This window comes from Rhinichthys klamathensis, unplaced genomic scaffold (genome assembly GCF_029890125.1).
Source record: "Rhinichthys klamathensis goyatoka isolate OS25496 unplaced genomic scaffold, OSU_Roscu_1.1 h1tg000342l_1, whole genome shotgun sequence".
Lineage (NCBI taxonomy): Eukaryota > Metazoa > Chordata > Actinopteri > Cypriniformes > Leuciscidae > Rhinichthys > Rhinichthys klamathensis.
Genome location: NW_026606856.1, coordinates 210 through 19,402, shown reverse-complemented (window position 1 = coordinate 19,402; position 19,193 = coordinate 210). Strand labels below are relative to the sequence as shown.

Sequence of the window (19,193 nt, the reverse complement as noted above, 5' to 3'; positions counted from 1 at the left end):
GTTCCCACAGCGTTTGACGCAGCTCGAAGTTCCCTTGAAAGGGAACGTCTCGGTTACGTATGTAACCCTAGTTCCCTGATAGGGAACGAGACGCTGCGTCGTTCTGCCATACTCCCGGCATTCCCGTTAAGCGCTCCTTCAGGCCTATCAGAAGCTGATGCGCTTGTTTTTTTGGGGTGCTTTATAGTTTCCTGGTCGATGACGTCACCCGCCTATGACGTTCCGTCTCTCCATTGGGCTGATTCCATACGTGCTTCATGACGCACAACGCAGGGGCGTTCCCACAGCGTTTGACGCAGCGTCTCGTTCCCTATCAGGGAACTAGGGTTACATACGTAACCGAGACGATTTCTATATACTAAATCCATCAGAACATCTTGTTTGTTATTGGTAAAGGGAGCATATTTTACCTTATATGTCCGCTTTTAATATCAGTCAAGGTTTTTGCATAAAAAATAGTCATAATTTTGATTTTCCATTCTTCAGCTTCTCTTTAGAACGGATTTTTTTAATGACCTTGCAAACATTTTTTTAATGTTTTGATTGATAATTAAATTCTGCAGATTTAAATATATCACCAAGCTGATGTTGCACATCTTTAAAAGTTAAGGAAATCAGTAATATTTTCCACTAAAAAGTCATGGAGTTACAGTATAGAAATTAGAATTTATACAAAACTTAATGTTACATCGACCTTTCCACCAAGTTTTCAAAAGATCAAAATATTTTCATTCACCAAGGATGCATTAAATTGATCAAAAGTGAAAGTAAAGACATTTATAATGTTAGTAAAAATTCTATTTAAATAAATGCTGTTCTTTTGAACTTCTATTCATCAAAGAATCCTGAAAAATTAAATGTATCACGGTTTCCACAAAAATATGAAGCTGTTTTCAACATTGATAATAATCATAAATGTTATTGAGCATCAGATCATCATATTACAGTGATTTCTGAAGGATCATGTGACACTGAAGACTGGAGTAATGATGCTGAAAATACAGCTTTGATCACAGGAATAAATTACACTTTACTATATATTCACATAGAAAATAGCTATTTTGAATTGGAATAATATTTCTAAATATTCTTGTTTTTACTGTATTTTTCGTCAAATAAATGCAGCCTCTGTGAGCAGAAGACACTTTTAAAAAATCATTAAAAAAATCGTACTGAACCCAGACTCTTGAGTTATTTCTCATACTTGCCATGCAAAGAGCGAGTTAAATCTGAACTATCCTGTTTCAAAAAATGGAAATGTCATATTTTGAAGGTAAAGTGTTGTTTTTCATGTTAAACTCAATGACGCTCCTCTCTGCCTGTGTTCCAGACGCACAGTCGGATCTTCCCGACCTTCATCCCACTAACTGGACTGGACAGGTGGATTTGGACAAGGATTTAGATTTGCACATGGCCGCTGAAGCCCCCGAGCTCTCCGCCGAGTATCTGACGGCCCGTCTCCGAGCTGGAGACACGTCTCTGGACTGGAGTGGACAGTTGGACTCGTTCCCAGACGGAGAACAGGTGGTTCCGGCTCCGGGGTCAGATCCGGGTCCCGGAGGCTCGGCCACAGAGGAAGAGGATGAAGATCTATCCGGTCAGTCTGTCAGTCCTACAGCTCCTCAAGGAAAGGGCACAAGTTCCCTCAACAACATCGTCAGCTCATTGTGGAAACCCTGGAGCTACTTGACAGGAAGTGATGCGGAGGCGGAGGCGACAACCAAGAGTGTGACGCCCGTGATGGACACGCAAACCACGGCAACTCCTGACTCGGGTGACTATTATGCTTTTTCCCATGGTCATCTTTCTTTAGTGTGTGATGTTGCGGAGTTCTTCTCTATATCAGAGTTAGTGTTTCTGAACTCCTGAAACGCCTCCATTGTAGTCTTAAATTTCTTCTGGGAGCGAACACGTCACAATATTCCTCGTTTAAATAATTCACACGCAGAATAAAGGGGCGGGGCCTGGTTGAGTTAGTTAGTAGTGTGTTGAAACTGACGGATATGAAAAGGGGCGGGACATTTCCCAAACACACTCAAAGCGCTCGACCAATCGCAACACACTGATCCAGCCGACCAATCAGAGCACAGTGTGCTTTTCAGAAGGAGGGGCTTCATAGAGACAGGAACTAAACAGAGCGTTACTGACAGACTGGGAAGAGACATATTAAAGTCCCCCTGTGGTGAAAATCAAGTGTTTAATGTTTTTATGTGTCTATGTGGTGTTTTTAATACGCTTTAAGACACACCATGTGTAAATTCATAAGTCGACAGCATTGCTGAGTATTTTCTGCTTAAAACTGCAGTGAACCAAAGACAGTCTCAAAAACACGGTTTGAAATCGCTGGTGTTTCTGACGTCACAAACGACCTTGTAACCAATCAGATCAACGTGTGATCGTCAACCAGTGGATCTCTGAGCTGAGTGAGTGAGTGGAGGCGGGGCTCATTTGCATATTCATAGAGCCGCGTGTACTAAATGAGGGTGTCGAGTTACAGTCAAGATATTTACATGAAGTAAAAAAAAATTCAAGGAAAAAACAGGATAAAATTATTGACTTCATGGAGACTTTAAAAAGTATTTATCGGTATATTCCTGTAGAAACATATGGATAAAAAAAGTGTCCATCCATCCCATGTTGAGGAGGCCTGAACGTTAAAGTTTCAAGATAATACTTCAGTTAGTGTCCTTTCTGCCTTCATTAATACAGATACCTTGTCTGGTCCAAACTGAACCCGACAGCATTAATGTTTAACGTCAAATGGAAACTTAGGCCTGTCGTCTACATTATTAAAGTCCATTTTCCATGAAGGCAGAATTTCCCAGTGGAAGCTTCATAATTGAGGGTTGAAAGCCAGAAACTGGAAAACTGCTACCACACTGTTCACTTATGTACGCTAACTGTACGCTTGAATACTTTGTGTGGTTTATTCTGCTGATATACCAAATATACATGAGACCTCATGTAAAAAACTTTCCAGTGATTTCATGCTGAAAGTGTATACACACACAAAAGCTTGAATCTGCGCAAAAACAGTCTATTTCACCCAATATTTGTTATTTTAGTTTATTATGTGGAGAATTTCAGACCACTCATCCATTAGGATGCTGCTTTAGACCAGAAACAAGTACACAGTTTTTCATCTAATATTTTTTTTTATTTCTGCTTAATTTTAACACATTGTTTTCGTTTGTCATGCATCTCCTAGGAACGTGTTTTTGCTTGAGTTTGTGTGTCGTTTAGTGAATGCTGCTCAGTTTGTCCTCTATAAGCATTTAGAAAGACAGCAAGTGCATGATGCCTAGTGCTTTAAAATCTGTTCAGATTATAAAAGTCGTGTAGCATTCCTGCCTTTAGTGGTAAAAATGGTGCATCTGATCACCTCAACAAAACACAAAACTTGAGAAATCATTAGCACAAACGGACATGAACGGATGGAGTTACACGCTGAAGTTTGATTCAGATAACTGGTCTTAAAAATGAGCAACAGTAGTAGTGATGCTTGACCACTAACAGCCTGAAGTCTTAGACGAGTAAATAAACTGGAGTCAAGTGAATAAGTAATGAGAAAGTCTGGCAGACAGTTCACCGCTCTCTCGAGACACAAAAAAACAGATTGGAGGAATGAATCCGAGAAGATGCACTGCTGATTGAATAAACCACCACAGTAATCACAGCTTGTGTTTGTCTTCACAGGGTTGATATCATGGTGGAGTCGCTCATGGCTGTCTCGTCCTTCATCCGTCACTGATAAATTAAGCACATCCAGAAGTTCGGACGTGCCGACATCAATCCTGCCAAACACCACGGACGACAACCACACAGGTCGGCCTGCCCAGAGATTAGGAGATTGGGTCGTGGTGACCGAAATACCTGAGCAGAAAACCAAAACCGACGAACCCAAAGTCTCCGTATCAACTGAGAATTACTCCGGAGAGAGCAGAGTCCTGGAGACGGAGGGCAGCTCGTGGGGAGATACGTATCTGTCGTCACAAACACCGCTGAAGGTGGTGACGTCGAGAACCGGTTCCCTCGCCACCACCGTTTCTGGTTCCCTCGCCACCACCGGTCCCCTTGCCACCACTGGTTCCCTTGCCACCATCGGTTCCGGTTCCCTCGCCACCACCGGTTCCCTTGCCACCACTGGATCCCTCGCCACTACCGGTTCCCTTGCCACCATCGGTTCCGGTTCCCTCGCCACTACCGGTTCCCTTGCCACCACCGGTTCCCTCGCCACCAGCGGTTCCGATTCGCTCGCCACCACCGGTTCCCTTGCCACCACCGGTTCCCTTGCCACCACCGGTTCCCTCGCCACCAGCGGTTCCGATTCGTTCGCCACCACCGGTTCCCTTGCCACCACTGGTTCCCTTGCCACCACCGGTTCCCTCGCCACCACCGGTTCCCTTGCCACCACCGGTTCCCTTGCCACCACCGGTTCCCTCGCCACTACCGGTTCCCTCGCCACCACTGGTTCCCTTGCCACCACTGGTTCCCTCGCCACCACTGGTTCCCTTGCCACCACTGGTTCCCTTGCCACCACTGGTTCCCTTGCCACCATTGGTTCCGGTTCCCTCGCCACCGCTATTTCCGGTTCCGGTTCCCTCACCACCACCGGTTCCGATTCCCTCGCCATCAGCGATTCCCTCGCCACAACCGATTCTCTCGGCACAAACGATTGCCTTATCCCCACCGGTTCCCTCGCCACAACCGATTCCCTTGCCACCACCGGTCCCCTCGCCACCACCAGTTCCCTTGCCACCACCGGTTCTGCTCACGGCCGTGAGGCCCGTGGAGAAATCCAGTACAGACGCAGGAACAAACCAAAGCGACCCAACCCAAGCACCACTGAGATGACGACAGCCATCGTCCACAACACAGCGACACCCTCAGGAGTGTCTTATAGTGCTGAAAACAGTGGATCGACCATCTCAACATCTGCAGACGAGTCTCGGACAGCAAGCTTTGGACCAACGGGTACCAGCAGCATAGAGCCGGATCTGAGCAGCACCGAGGCCGTCAGGAAGAACCACTCCATTGGAGAAGATGGTAAGATATTATGTTTTCAATCAGGGCCGTACGCAGGGTTTTGTAAATGCTGAGGTTGCTAATGGGGGTTCTGGGATATATAGTTGCAGAGGTTTGACAGTGCAAGCTGGAAGGCATTACAATAGTCCAGTCTGGATAGAACAAGCACTTGGACAAGGAGTTGAGGAGCATGCTCTGATAGGAAGGGCCTGATCCTCCTAATGTTGTATGAGGCGAATCTGCAGGACTGGGCATTTCTAGCAATGTGGTCTGTGAAGTTCAATTGATCATCAGTCACAACAGGTTCCTGGCTGACCTTAAAGGAGTTATAGATGACGAACCTAGCTAAAGAGAGAAGTTGTGGTGTAATGTTGGGTTGGCCGGGATCACAAGCAGCTCGGTCTTCGCAAGGTTTAGTTGAAGGTGGTGGTCCTTCATCCAGCAAGAAATGTCTGTCAGGCAGGCTGAGATGCGAGCAGGAATGAGAGGTAGAGATGTGTGTGTCATCAGCTTAGCAGTGATAGGAAAAACCATGTTTCTGAATGACAGATCCTAGTGATGACAAGTAGATGGGGAAGAAAAGTGGTCCAAGCACTGAGCCCTGAGGTACTCCAGTAGCTAGATGTTGGGTCTTAGACACCTCACCTCTCTATGACACCCTAAAAGACCTACCTGAGAGGTTGAACCATTGGAGTGAGTGCCCTTCGTCTTTAGGATTGACTGGAGGATCTGGTGGTTAACTGTGTCAAACGCTGCAGACAGATACAGCAGGATAAGAAGTGAGGATTTGTAAGACATGTTTTGTGTAAGAAAGCTATATGCGAGGAGGGCGTGAGTCATCATGAATATTGATGTGTTTCCCACCTGAGAAGACAAAGACCCTCCCCTAATGGCCCTATCAGGTGGGACTGCGAGGGAACTAGAACAAAGAATATGGAGGGATTAAAATAATTGCTTTTTGATTATTTGGATTTATTTACAACACAACATAATCCAAAGATACATAAGGAAGGACAAAAGGGCACATTATTGAACAGGAACTGTTTCAGGAATGGCACAGAGGTGTATGACTGTTCAAGTCTCTGTCTCTGATAGGGGTGTAAATCGGAGCCTTAATGACGATTCGATTCGATACGATTCAATACTAGATATTTTTACATGATATCTAATAAGTTTCAAATAAATCAACAACAAAAAAATAATTAGCCTTTTATTGAGAATACAGAAACAGCATTTGTGGCGAGCAGGGCGCGGCCGACGTGAGAGAGCGAGCGGCGCGAGGCCGGTGGCGTGAGTGTTAATGAACGTCACCTGTGAGACGCACCGGTTACACTATAGCAGTCTTCTTTGCAAACGCAACATCTCTTACCACTGCTCCATCTGTTTTCCTGAAGCCAAAATACTTCCACACCCATGACTTGACGCCGACTGGAGTGTGTAACATTTCAGCTCGCTCTGCCGGTTCCATCGCTCTTGAAAGTCAGACTCAACAATGTGTGTGAACATAGATAGACTGTGAAATGTAAGTAACGCGTGTGAAGACAATAATGAGGTTAGTGCCACCCGCAGCTTAGGAATAGGTTGTACGCATATGTCGGAGCGGATGCTGAAAATAGACATGCGGCAAAATAAACACATTAATCGATACTCTTGCGGACGCATCGATGCATCGAATCGTCGGCTGTAAAATCAATGGATCGATACGAATCGATACGAATCGATTAATATTTACACCCCTAGTCTCTGATCTAAAGTCACACACCTTTGTGCTATTCCTGAAACAGTTCCTGTTCAGCATACCTGTCATTTCCAAGGTGTTAGCTTTTTCATTTTACCATGTTCATGTACAGAGATTCCTGTGAATGTTTAAGTCAGCAGGACACATCAGTGGCATCTGGTCCCTGTAAAAACAACAACAACAAAACAACTGTGAACATGCTGATAATCAGGAGAAACTAGTGCTGCACGGTTTGGGGAAGAAAATCTAATTAAGATTTTTCTAGTTAAAATTGATTTTAAAATTCACAAAAATATATATAAAGAAAACCAGGTTTGTTGTGACTTGTAGGCATATACTTTTAGGGCTGCATAAAATAATTTTTACTTTACAGAAAACTTTTATTTTTGACACAGTAACTATATATCATTATAAAGGAACACTTCAGTACACTACACTAGAGAAAAATATATGGATAATCATATTTTACTTCAAATGTTATCATTCGTTATGAAATGAGATTGGAGTAAAAACATGTAGCCTAATGTTTGACGCGTTTTGCTTTTCAAAAAGTGTCCCAAACTTGTAGAGACCAAGCGATCGAGCCGCTCCTCACTATGAAACATTATTGTTACCACATTATAAACATCTACGTTTGAGCAAATATCCACAAACACCGTATTAGGGGTTGGAAAATGACGTCATACTTGGTCAAAGTCATTTGCGCATGTTACATTTAGATAGATTATGTAGACAAACATTTTGTTTCTTTAGAAAAGTGCAACCTTATAAAGCCAAAAACGTTTGTTTTTTAACTTAAGTTGCTGCAAAGAACCATTAAACAACCTGTTTTCCTCCTGATTTGAGAGCGTGTCCTGATGGCTGCACAGTATTTACACCAGATAAGAGATTTTGAATAACCTTTGAATCAGATATGGCAGGTGGGTGGACGTCCAGGTGCAGGAAAGAGACTCTTGTTGGGTTTAATTATGTGAGGAGTGTGTGCTTTGGGAGGAAAGCTCAGCCAATGAATATTCAGATCTGTGCATGAATATTAATCAACGCCCACAGATTTGCTTATAATACTGAGAATTTGCGGCCAGTTAGGAATATATGGATGTCAAAATGGACAAAAAAAATCGATTTCACACTAGTTGTGCTGATTGTGGCGTAGCAAGCAAACCATTATAATTAATGAGCACATGGCAGATAATCGGTACATTTCATTGACTCGCGGCCTGATGTGTCCGATTCACTTTTCACACGTTTCAGAATCATTTAAAAAGTGCAGAGACACAATAGAACACTTATTAGCTATGCTCATGAATATTAATTACATTAGTCAGGTCAGTGAGGAGCTATTTTCATTGATTTTTATTTCATTTTTTCATTGATATGAAATAAATTATATATCGACTATTCTATACAGCCTATTTCACTTTTTGTAATGGCTTTTCAGTCACTCATGCGTGTGTGTGTGAGTAATGTATGTGTGTGTGTGCGTGTCGTGAGTGTGTGTTCACGCGTGTTGTGTGTGTGTGTATGTGAGAGTTTGTGTGCGCATGTGTATGTGTGTGTGCGTGTGCGCATTTGTGAGCGTGTTTGTGTGTGTGAGAATTTGTGAGAGTGTGTCTGTGAGAGTGTGTGTGTGTGTGTGTGTATGAATGCATGTATGTGTCACTATTCAGCTCCCAGCGGCTTCATCCGGCTCTTGAATATGTGATACGCTACAGTGGGAGGAGTGTGTGTGTGTGTGTGTGTTCACACTCGTTGTCTTCAGCATCTGCTCTGATTAACTCAGGGAAACTGAGAGTCATGCACAAGCTCTTGTGTTTTAATGCACAAGAGCTCGTCACATTCATGACTGCAGATCTTCTTATTTTAGTCTCCAATCAATCTCTGGCTGCTAACTGGCTTTTCTGTCTTAGGCATTGATTTCTCCGGTCATGTTATAAGCAGTCGGACTGACACAAACTGACATTCTCTGGTGTCTCCCCCGTCTGTCGTCCTGAAGAATGCCAGATTTGACCTTCAGTGTTACATCACCTGTCAATCACATGAGCCCTGTGGCCTGTGCAGACTGACATGACTGATGTGGAGGAAACACACTGATGTCCGGAGCAAATATATATATATTTATGCACCTAGCGGAATGAAATAACTTTGTTTATATGTTTCCGAACTTTTTTTATCCAGCTAGTTGACGACATTTCTCATTTTCATTCAAGTACTAAAATAACTAAAACAAAAAATGTATAAACAATATATAGATGTTTAAGAAAAACTAATAAAAGTGACAAAACACACAGATACAATTACTGGAAAATGAACTTTAATTATAAGGTAACGGAAATTCTAAAAATAAAAACGAATTAAAAAGAACTATAATAGTATATCAATGAACATTGGTCTGTGTGTTCTGTTCTATTTCGAAAAAGCAAAGAAATTAGATCTTTTAAATATTAAATATTGTATTTTTTCAAGTGTGATATTTCTATCCAACTAACAGGGTTTTTGTATAAAATGGTATCTGTATTATTTATAAGCAGCGTGTTAATAATATCATGTTGAAGAAGATTAAAGCACACGCTGTGTTAATGTGATGAAGTGTAAGTAAATTTGCAGCTGTGTAAACACTGAATTAAATCAGTCTGCCTGATGGGTTATTCTTTACCCCTGATGATTGTGCCATTATCACACTCTCTTTCTCTCACTCATTATGCTATATTTGCATATCGCTCTGCTTTGTGAGGTTAAGAGGGCAAATGATAGGTGAGAGGTGATTTTTAACAGTTATATAATGTCACATATAGTTTTCAGTATGTGCAGTATATCCCATCATGGCATGCTGGTGTGACCTCAAGGATGCGGCTCGTTTGCATTTGTGCTAAAAACAAACAAACCAATTAGAGCTGAAACGATGGTTTGCCATGTGAAGCCGGTAATTAAGTGAAAAGGGGCGTGGCCTGTGGAACGAACGAGAGTTACACAGTTACCATGACAACAGAACCCGAGTGCATCCAAGAGAGTTGGTGAAGCCCATCAATGTGAGAGAGAGAGAGACAGAGGAAAAGACAAAGACTAGATACAAACCTGTATGAATTTCTTTTTTCTGTGGCGCAAAAAAATAGATATTCTTATATTGACATTCACTTTTTTTGCTCACCATTCACTGTGGCTAGTGGTTTTCCACTACAGTTACTGGCCACTCAGTATTTTCACAAAATTGCCACAATTTTTAATTTATAGATATTTTTAACATTATCTCATAATTTGGCTGCAGGGAAATTAGGCTGCTGTCACTTTAAGACCTGACGCACAGATCCGTTATACTGTTACACGTGTGTTATCTTTCTCAACGGTTTACGTTCACTTAAAACACAACTGACTGTTTACGTGAATACTCACCAAGACCGGCATTTTGACATTATTTTGTGTATTTGACTGTTTAAGTGCAATAAGCAGAGAAAAATAACTCAGTTTAGTTCTGAGAGACGGCTTTATGTGCGTGCAATACACACCAAAATTCAAGCCGGAGCAAATGAAATGAGTGAGTGAAGAGAGGCGGGTTTGTGTGGTTTTGCACTCGCTGTCGGAGAGATGAGAGAGAGAAAGAGCATAGAGAGAAAATAATATTAAAAGCGTTTCAGATATTTCTATATATGTATAGAAAAATCACTACATTGTACTTAGTTTATTATTTCAGATGCTTTTTTAAAGTCCCCCTGTAGTCGATCATTTCATCCCTTAAAACTCATCTTTGATCATCAAAATGACATATTTAAAGTTTTTTCTTGGAAAAAATCTTCATGCCTTAAAATATCTTGACTGTAACTCGACACCCTTGCCTCATTAATTATACATGGTCCTATGAATATGCAGATGACCCCGCCTCCACTCACTCCCTCAGCTCAGAGATCCACTGGTGGACGATCACACGTTGATCTGATTGGTTACAAGGTCGTTTGTGACGTCAGAAACACCAGCGATTTTAAACCGTGTTTTTGAGACTGTCTTTTGTTCACTGCAGTTTTAAGCATAAAGCGTATTAAAAACACCACTTAAACACATAAACAACATTAAAAGCTGGATTTTTACGACAGGGGGACTTTAAAAGACTACAATTGAAAAATGTATATAAAATTATACTAGTGTTTCTAGTAGTAGTTCTGTGTTGTGAGACTGCGTTACATTTGTGATGTCTTTAAATGCGTATCACGTATATGTCCTTGAGTCTGTGAATTGACTTTCACACACACAGATTTTTCATACAACTGCATCTTCGATTCTTTCTCTCTTTGTATATATATATATATATGGTGATGTGGTTGATGTGGGATAGTGCAGGTCAGTGGTGTGTGTATTAGAACGAGCTGTTCTCTGAAAGCCATTACAGGCCTGAACGAGCGCACACGTGTGTAATGAAGAGAGGCTCTAGAGAGAGCAGAACTAAATGATAGTGTTGTGTTTTCACACTGACTGACTGTCATCGTAACGTCTGCTTATTCCCCTCAAGATCCGCACACTCACATCCACTGACTGGGAAAGTGAGCAAACGGGAGAATCTTAAACTCATGATGCCACAATAATAGACCAGAATGCAACAATTTCGGTGCAAGGAAAATCAAGAACATCTACATTTGCTATCGCTCTATAAATAATAAATACGTATTATTTTCATGTCATACTGTTGGTGTGACACAGGCGGAGGAAGTTGTTTCATGTGTGTGTGAGTTATTAGATCTGTGTTTGAACTCAACTTGAGGGAAAAAATCGAATTGCTTTTTTTTAAATTGCAATTGTGATTTAAAATTATTAAAAATTCAGCTGTTTGTAGGACTGCACAATTTTGTGCAAAAAAATAACAGCTCATTATTATTAATAGCAGTAGTAGTACTAGTATTATAATTTATAATATATAATGATTATATTTTAAAATACTGTAAATATAATAATTATATAGATTTTGATCATTTATTGTTATTATTATTACATATTATTATTATTACTCAAGAATATTAAACAAAATAACTAATATTACTATTATAATATTTAAAAAAAAATGTGTTTAAGAACAATAATATAATACTACTAATAATACATTTATTTTACAGTGCAACTTTAAAAATACAATATGAATATTCTTCATTTAAAATGTAGCATCATTGGGGTCATAAAGCTTCTACTTTCATGCAGCGCAAATCACAATCTTTTCTATTCGATACACTGAGCTAATCACGGTTTGGGTTTGATTTTGATTAATCACACACACCTTATCAAATACTGTATGCCGCTGTTTGTTTAGTGATGTCTAAGTGAAGCGTCACTATTATTATTGCTCATATTAGTGTTCGATATTAAACAGTTTTGCAGCAGGTGTGTGTGTGTGTGTGTGTGTGTGCTTTATAATCACAGACAGATTGTGATGGATCACCTCCACAGCAGCAGTGACAGCAGTGTGTGTGTGTGTGTGTTGCAGAGGACGACAGATGCAGTTGTCTTCATGGAGGGACGTGTCTTCCTCACGGAGAGGCTTTCCGCTGCTTCTGTCCGCAGGGATACGCCGGAGAGAGCTGTGAGATCGGTGAGAAACTGATGATTCACCCAAACATGAACCTTTCTGTCCTTCATGGCGATCCGAACCGTTATTCCTACTGTGGATCAAAAGAAAAGAAAAAACACAGAGACCGGCTCCATAAACACATCATTACATCATTACGGTTATAGAATGTTCGTCACAGTGGAATGTTTCTTTTTAAATGTTTTAGTCTGACATTTTTTAGAATGTTCAGAGAACATTCAAAAGTAACAGTTTCGGAATGTTTGAAGAATGATAGAATGTTCCCTTGGTGTCTTTGAAACATTTCAAAAATGTGAATGTTCTGAGAACTTTCAGAAACGTGTCCATAACGTAATGGGAATGTTGGCACAATGCTGTTTTTCAGTGATTTTCAGTGAATAACGACTTAAATTTCAGTCTGTTCCAAATGCAAAAGATCTTATGACTTCCGAAGACTTCAAATATAGCATATGGACTACTGTCGTGATACTGTAATGCGCTTTTTATGTCTTTTTGGAGATAATAACTAGCAGTATAAACATCGTTTTTGGGTGAATTATCCAAATGTGTAATCTTTTTAACTCATGAACCATCTGTCGTATACAGTCTGTCCAGGGCCGGACTGGGACCAAAATTCGGCCCTGGCATTTGTGGTTTTCACCGGCCCAACTAATTGATGACGTTAAAAAACGTCCCCAGAATCTGAACATTTTTCCCACTGAGACACACCATACAAGGCAGCAATTTAGGCGCGTTTCCATTACAGATTTGCGCAAAACTTTTGCGATTTTTTCTAAATGTCGATAAAAAAACTATTGCGAAATGACGGCGTTTCCATTAATTGATGTTATGCGATACAACGTCCTTTTTTTTCTCTCGCGATAAGTCATTTAAACATCATGGCAACGGGTCTATCAGCCACCACCACACTAGACATTATTATTATTATTAATGGAATGAGACGTGGTGTGTTATCCAAGCATTAATGGCAGGGAAAGACGCATACTGCTAAGGAGTTTCTGGGTGTTTCTCTCTCATTTCTGCCCCGAGGTCTTGATTGTGGCATTTCTTTGAGGTTTAGAATCCAGTATTCCTGAAGCCTAATTATTGTTTATTTTATGAATTTAATAAAGAACTCTGTCCAAACGGTCAGTGTACATTTGTGTCCATTCGTTTTTCCTTTTTTAACCCGTATTGCAAAACGAAAAATGAACGGTGATTTTTTTTTAAATGCAAAGTTAAGCAGCAATTTTTTTTAAAATTTGAACTGTACACAAATGCTGTGCAAAAATAATAATATATCGACTAAATTTCAGATGTTTCTTTGACTTTTTGCCCCTTTATTAAACATTTAAAATATTCACAACTTAATACGAAAATTTTTTAGATTTTAATGGTTTTCTAAGGGCAAATTAGAACCTGGACATTATATTTTTCCCGCAGTGCTGAATGTGAAGAGCCATAGTTATGTCTCTGGAACCACAAGGTGATTTAGGTGAGTTATAGGCTAATGATAATAAATCTGTCTGAAAAAATAACGAGGCATTTTAATTGTTTATTAATAAACTATTGTTTTCTAAATCAGTGTCGGCTAAAAACATATCTCCATCTCCGCTGAGGCGCGCCGCGCGAATGCACCTTTAAGCCTTGTTTATACTCGACGCGTCCGCACGAGCGCGAGTCTCCGCTGACTGCGCGCGGACCTCTCCATATGGACGAGGCGTTTATACTTGACGCGCTCGCCGTTGTGCTATTCTGTGAAACGACAGGGGGCGACTCGGAGTAATTCTCCTCTAAACCACCAGGAATCAGCAGTGAAGAAGTAGTTTGCCATTTATTAGTAGTTTATTAATTTCTGATTCATATAAAGAGTAATAAATGCAGTAGGTTTATTGTACTTTCACTGCATGTAAACTAGTAAACAACTGAAGCCTTATTGAAGAGTGTTTAAACCTTAATTTCATCAGCAGGGCTTACTTCTGCTATTGTAGGCTTATTTTGTAAATGTAACCAATTACTTTATACAAGTGCAAACTGGGTGCTTAATGTAAATGTGTTCCTATCCACAAAATGAGAGGCTTTTATGGTCGCCCATCAATGCAAATGTCTCTGTGTATAGAAGGATCATAAACATGGTGGTACAGACATACCAGTTCGGCCAGATTCGGCTCGAAGTCGTTCATCTTCGGATGCGGCGCCGCGCGCGATGTTACAAAAAGTGCCGTGCACACCGCCAGGCGAAATGGGGTCTTGCGCACCCAACGCGCACGACCGCCCACACCGCAATGACGTCATTTTTGCCGCGCGCACTTCGCGCTCTTGCGGACGCGTCGAGTATAAACAAGGCTTTAGAGAGAAATACACCTTTCATAAGGATTACATCATCAGAATGTATTAGCTTTCGATTCGAATTTGTTCGTTTAAAAGTGGACACTTCAAGCTTTAGCCTAGGCTATACTTTGTTTCAGTTCTCGCGCTCCAGTTCACGGAGATCATGAAAGCGCGCATGATTGTTTTATTTTATTTTACAAAAGCACAACGTTTTCTTGTTATTGTGAGTTTACACAAATAAAATCATAGTGGCGAATAATGTATTATTATTTTCTGTATGACCAGAAATTATAGAGTAGGCCTATTTTAAGTTGTTTCTGTTGATAGGAAAAAGCAAGTGTTCGCGGCCGCGCCTCCGTGCCATGCGCGCTCAGCAAACACTTGGATATGCGTCAAAATCTTGTGTTTATTTGTGATAATCTTAGCCCTGTATTATTATTGTCTAACCATTATGAATGACATTTGACGAATTGCTTTGTTCCTTTTTTTGGATAAAAGCATCTTCTAAATATGTAGCCTAATAACTGTTATAATAATGATGATTTATTAGCCTATTATTTGCGTATATCACGGACCCCAAACACACCGCGTCTTCAGGTGACTGTAAATGCGCAAAAACGGTTTCCATTGCAGTTTTGCGAAATATTCCTTTTTCGAATTGCCTGAAAAACCTCCTCATGCGAGCGTAAAAACTTTTTTGCGATAAAGGTGCAGCAACGTGGTCAGCTCGGCCCAAAACAATAGAAAATCACACCGGCCCTTCTGGCATGTGCCAGAATTGCCAGATGGCCAATCCGGGCCTGAGTCTGTCCTTTACATGTTGTGTTCTTAAAAAAGTAAAAGCTTCCAGTTCATCCTAATGTACTGTTCCACACACACACACACACACACACAGTGCCAGGATCCCACGCTTCACTGTAAGATATCACGAAACGTTCACATTCAAATGATTTACAGGCCTAAAATTGCTCTTTGTATATTAGATATTTTATATCTACAAAAGGATTTAAAAGGTATGAAGTCATTTTAGAAAAGTTATGAAATTAGATTTTTATCAAAACGTGTGGATATCCTGAATCTATTTGATCACAAGATTAATTGGCCCCCCAAAAATGTCTAGAAAGTGATTTGTCATGAATAACTGGAAAAGTTGTTAAAAAGTCTGGCTGTATAAATGTTGGAGCTTCAGACTTTTTTGCGTGTTATTAAAATTTGCATGAATACCTAGAGGAAAATATTCAACTCTGTCTCAGATGTTTCTCCTTAAATATGAGAAATATAAATAGATAATGATGCTATTTTAGTATGATTTATATTATAGTATTTTTTAAATATTTTGAATTAGCTTTTGTTTTTATATTTTCAGCTTTTAATTTAATTTTAGTTTAAGTTTTAGTAAGTTTGTAATGTGATTTTTTCAATTTGATTAGTTTTTGTTGTTTTAAATATGTCTATAAATAGCTTTATTTTTATCCGTTTTTTTTAAGTATTTGTTTGTACATTAACTTTTTAAGTTACCAAAGGAACATTTCTAATTTTCATTTTAAGTTTTTAAATGTTTTATCTAATATTTATATTTTAGCCATTTCAAATTCCCCAAAATAACTCTTAATAATTTAAGGTTTGAAAAATAATAACCAGTAAGAGTTTAACCAGCTCAGATCATTTGATGAGAAATGTTTCATATTGAGATCTTTTGGCTTTGATTTCAGATCATATCTTGTTAAATCTGAGGCGTTTGAGACGTGGTCTCGACCTCTTCTGAAACTCTAGATGAGATGTGTGTGAGACTAGCGGGCCCTTTTCTCAGCAGAAACAACAAGAAACTTGATGTGCCATTTCTCTCAGAAGGATTTTTTTCGATGTTTAAATGCTGCTGCCATATAGGCAGAGGTCAATGCAGAGGTCAGAGGTCATGTAGTCCATCATTTGAGACACAAAGCCGTGCTTTTGAGGGGTCAGAGGTCAAGGGAAGGCTGACAGGTTTATTTCGACCTCATATTTACAGCAGTGTGTTCTGAGATGAAGGTCAATGCTAATTCAGTTTGTGCTTTTATTATAATGAAATGAAAAGGCGAACTGCTTTAGATTAGTGTGTTTGGTTGGTAGTAGGTGTAGTTTTCAATAGATATTTGATATCGTTCATCCAAACCTGAATGACAGACAGCTTTAACTCTCGTGTTTCACTGACGCAAGAAAGATTGTCCTACAGGTTTGGAAGGACATGACAGTGATTTCATTTGTTCTCTCGGAGGCTGTACTGTATATTTGCAGTAATCTGGTGTTAATCTGCGCATGATTTGTGTCTGTGAGCAGAAGACATGAACACTTCAGATGCTCACAGGCTTCAGCTCTTGCCGAGCGGCGAGCGGTTTGCATAATGTATGAGCCAAGTCAAATATTCATGAAGAGCAGAAGTACCTTGCGAGTCTTTAAGACACGGGATATGACTTCAGTAGAGGCTTTTCCTTTCTACTGACGAATATCAACGTGACTGATCATGGAAATCAAGATCAACCCACTGTTCACGTATTTAATGTTGTGTTTAAGGGGGAATTCATCTCGATTTAGGTATGTATTTTTGCACTGTGTGTGTGTGTGTGTGTGTGTGTGTGTGTATAGGGCTGTCGATTTAACACGTTAATTAGTTATGGTAAAATAATGCGTTAATTATTGTATAACACCCCCCCCCCCCCCCCCCCCCCCCCCGACAGGTCATAGGTCATCTTACATTTCATCCAGCTGATGGTGATGGCAACAACTCACTGTGTGATGAAGCCCATAGAATACAGTTATATGCCACTAAAATTCAAGATATCAGGGCAAAAATGCCCCTGTATGAGTTTTTGTTACATATTTATTTATATCGTGATATAGTTTATCAATATCACACTAGCAACAGCTGCAATATGACACGAGTGCTGGTTTTGTCCCAAATAGCAAGAGTGCAAATGAGATATTGATTTTATACAACAGTTCAATAAACAAGAAGTTAACATTGTGTTATATTTTAGACACAATATGATCTGCTTTTGCTCAGTTGTGCCAACGAAAATATTATCTGTAAAGCCAGAGCAGAACTGTTGTTCGTCTCTGAGCAACTCACAGTGAGGCTTCGTTTCTGAATGAATCAGCGTTTCGAGTGAATCAATCGGGTGAACCAATGATTCAATGACTTGTTCATAAAGAGTCATTTACTTCATTCCTGAATGAATCAGTCGTTTGAACAAATCGAATAAATGAATGACTCACTTACTTTTTTAGACATTTACCGCCACCTACTGGCAGTTTTAGTTTCTGTCCATATTAATAATGTCATATGTCCATATTTATAAAGAAAATATTAAAGGTATAGTTCACCCAAAAATGAAAATGTGATCATTAACTCATGACCGTTGAAGCCTAAAAGTTTGATGCTTTTCTCATTTAACACAATAATGACTTTAAATGATCTTTTGGGGGTAATTTCTCAGTCAAATTTGATGTGTGATTAATTTGATTAATTATTCACCATAGACATATATATATATACTTAAAAGGATAATTCCGGTATTTAACACTTTGAGTCTATTTTGTAGTTTGTTTTGGATGAACTAGAGTGGTGGACTTAGAAATGTTGACGATGGGTCCTGTCTCGACTTTTTGACTCGCCTCTGACCGCTTCAGAGTGGATGTCTATGGGCATGCTCAAACATGTCCTTAAAACAACCCTTAACGTTGGTTTTCAAACTGTGCAACTCACCGAGTGGTTAGTGGTGTTCGTTGATGTTCCAAAACAAGTAGCGTAGCGAAATACAGTTTCTGTCGTGTTTTATTTGCCATTTTTTAAAATCGCATTGATGTCTGCTGGAGGACTCAGTGCTCGTTGATATTACTGCGCTACCGGAAACGGAAAGGGGTCTGTTTACATTTGGTTGTAGTCTTTTCGCTCGGTTCTCCGTCTCTCAGAAGGCTAGCGTGAGCTGAGCAACTGCGGCAAAGTGGTTGTCGCCATCAAGTGGTCGGGGGTGTGCTAACGCTTCAGACTCAAATATCGAGCGGAAGTTTATACGCGGTTGTGAGGTATCTGAAAAAATAGTTCCACTATAGCAAATAACACGGATTGAAAGCATACATTGCGCCGATATATTTGTTTCTAATCATCAACGAACACCACTAACCACTCGGTGAGTTGCACAGTTTTGAAAACGAACGTTAAGGGTTGTTTTAAGGACATGTTTGAGCATGCCCATAGACATCCACTCTGAAGCGGTCAGAGGCGATTCTAAAATAGTCAAAAAGTCGAGACAGGACCCATCGTCAAAATTTCTAAGTCCACCACTCTAGTTCATCCAAAACAAACTACAAAATAGACTCAGTGTTTAAATACCGTATTAATCCTTTAAGTATTTTATATGCACTCACCTAAAGGATTATTAGGAACACCATACTAATACTGTGTTTGACCCCCTTTCGCCTTCAGAACTGCCTTAATTCTACGTGGCATTGATTCAACAAGGTGCTGAAAGCATTCTTTAGAAATGTTGGCACATATTGATAGGATAGCATCTTGCAGTTGAT

The 19,193-nt window shown here is 40.0% G+C and overlaps 1 protein-coding gene across 1 annotated transcript in view; it reads left to right on the top strand.

The window, feature by feature from the left end:
* Positions 1–12,326, top strand: part of LOC130106530 (neurocan core protein-like) — a gene marked incomplete at its 3' end in the record, with an annotated part of 77,545 nt that extends 65,219 nt beyond the window's left edge. Inside the window, exons 8-10 of the mRNA XM_056272681.1 lie at positions 1,331–1,774; positions 3,697–5,046; positions 12,222–12,326. Coding sequence (XP_056128656.1) covers positions 1,331–1,774; positions 3,697–5,046; positions 12,222–12,326 — 1,899 coding nt within the window. The remainder of the gene's footprint in view (positions 1–1,330; positions 1,775–3,696; positions 5,047–12,221) is intronic.
* Between the last annotated feature and the right edge of the window lie 6,867 nt (positions 12,327–19,193).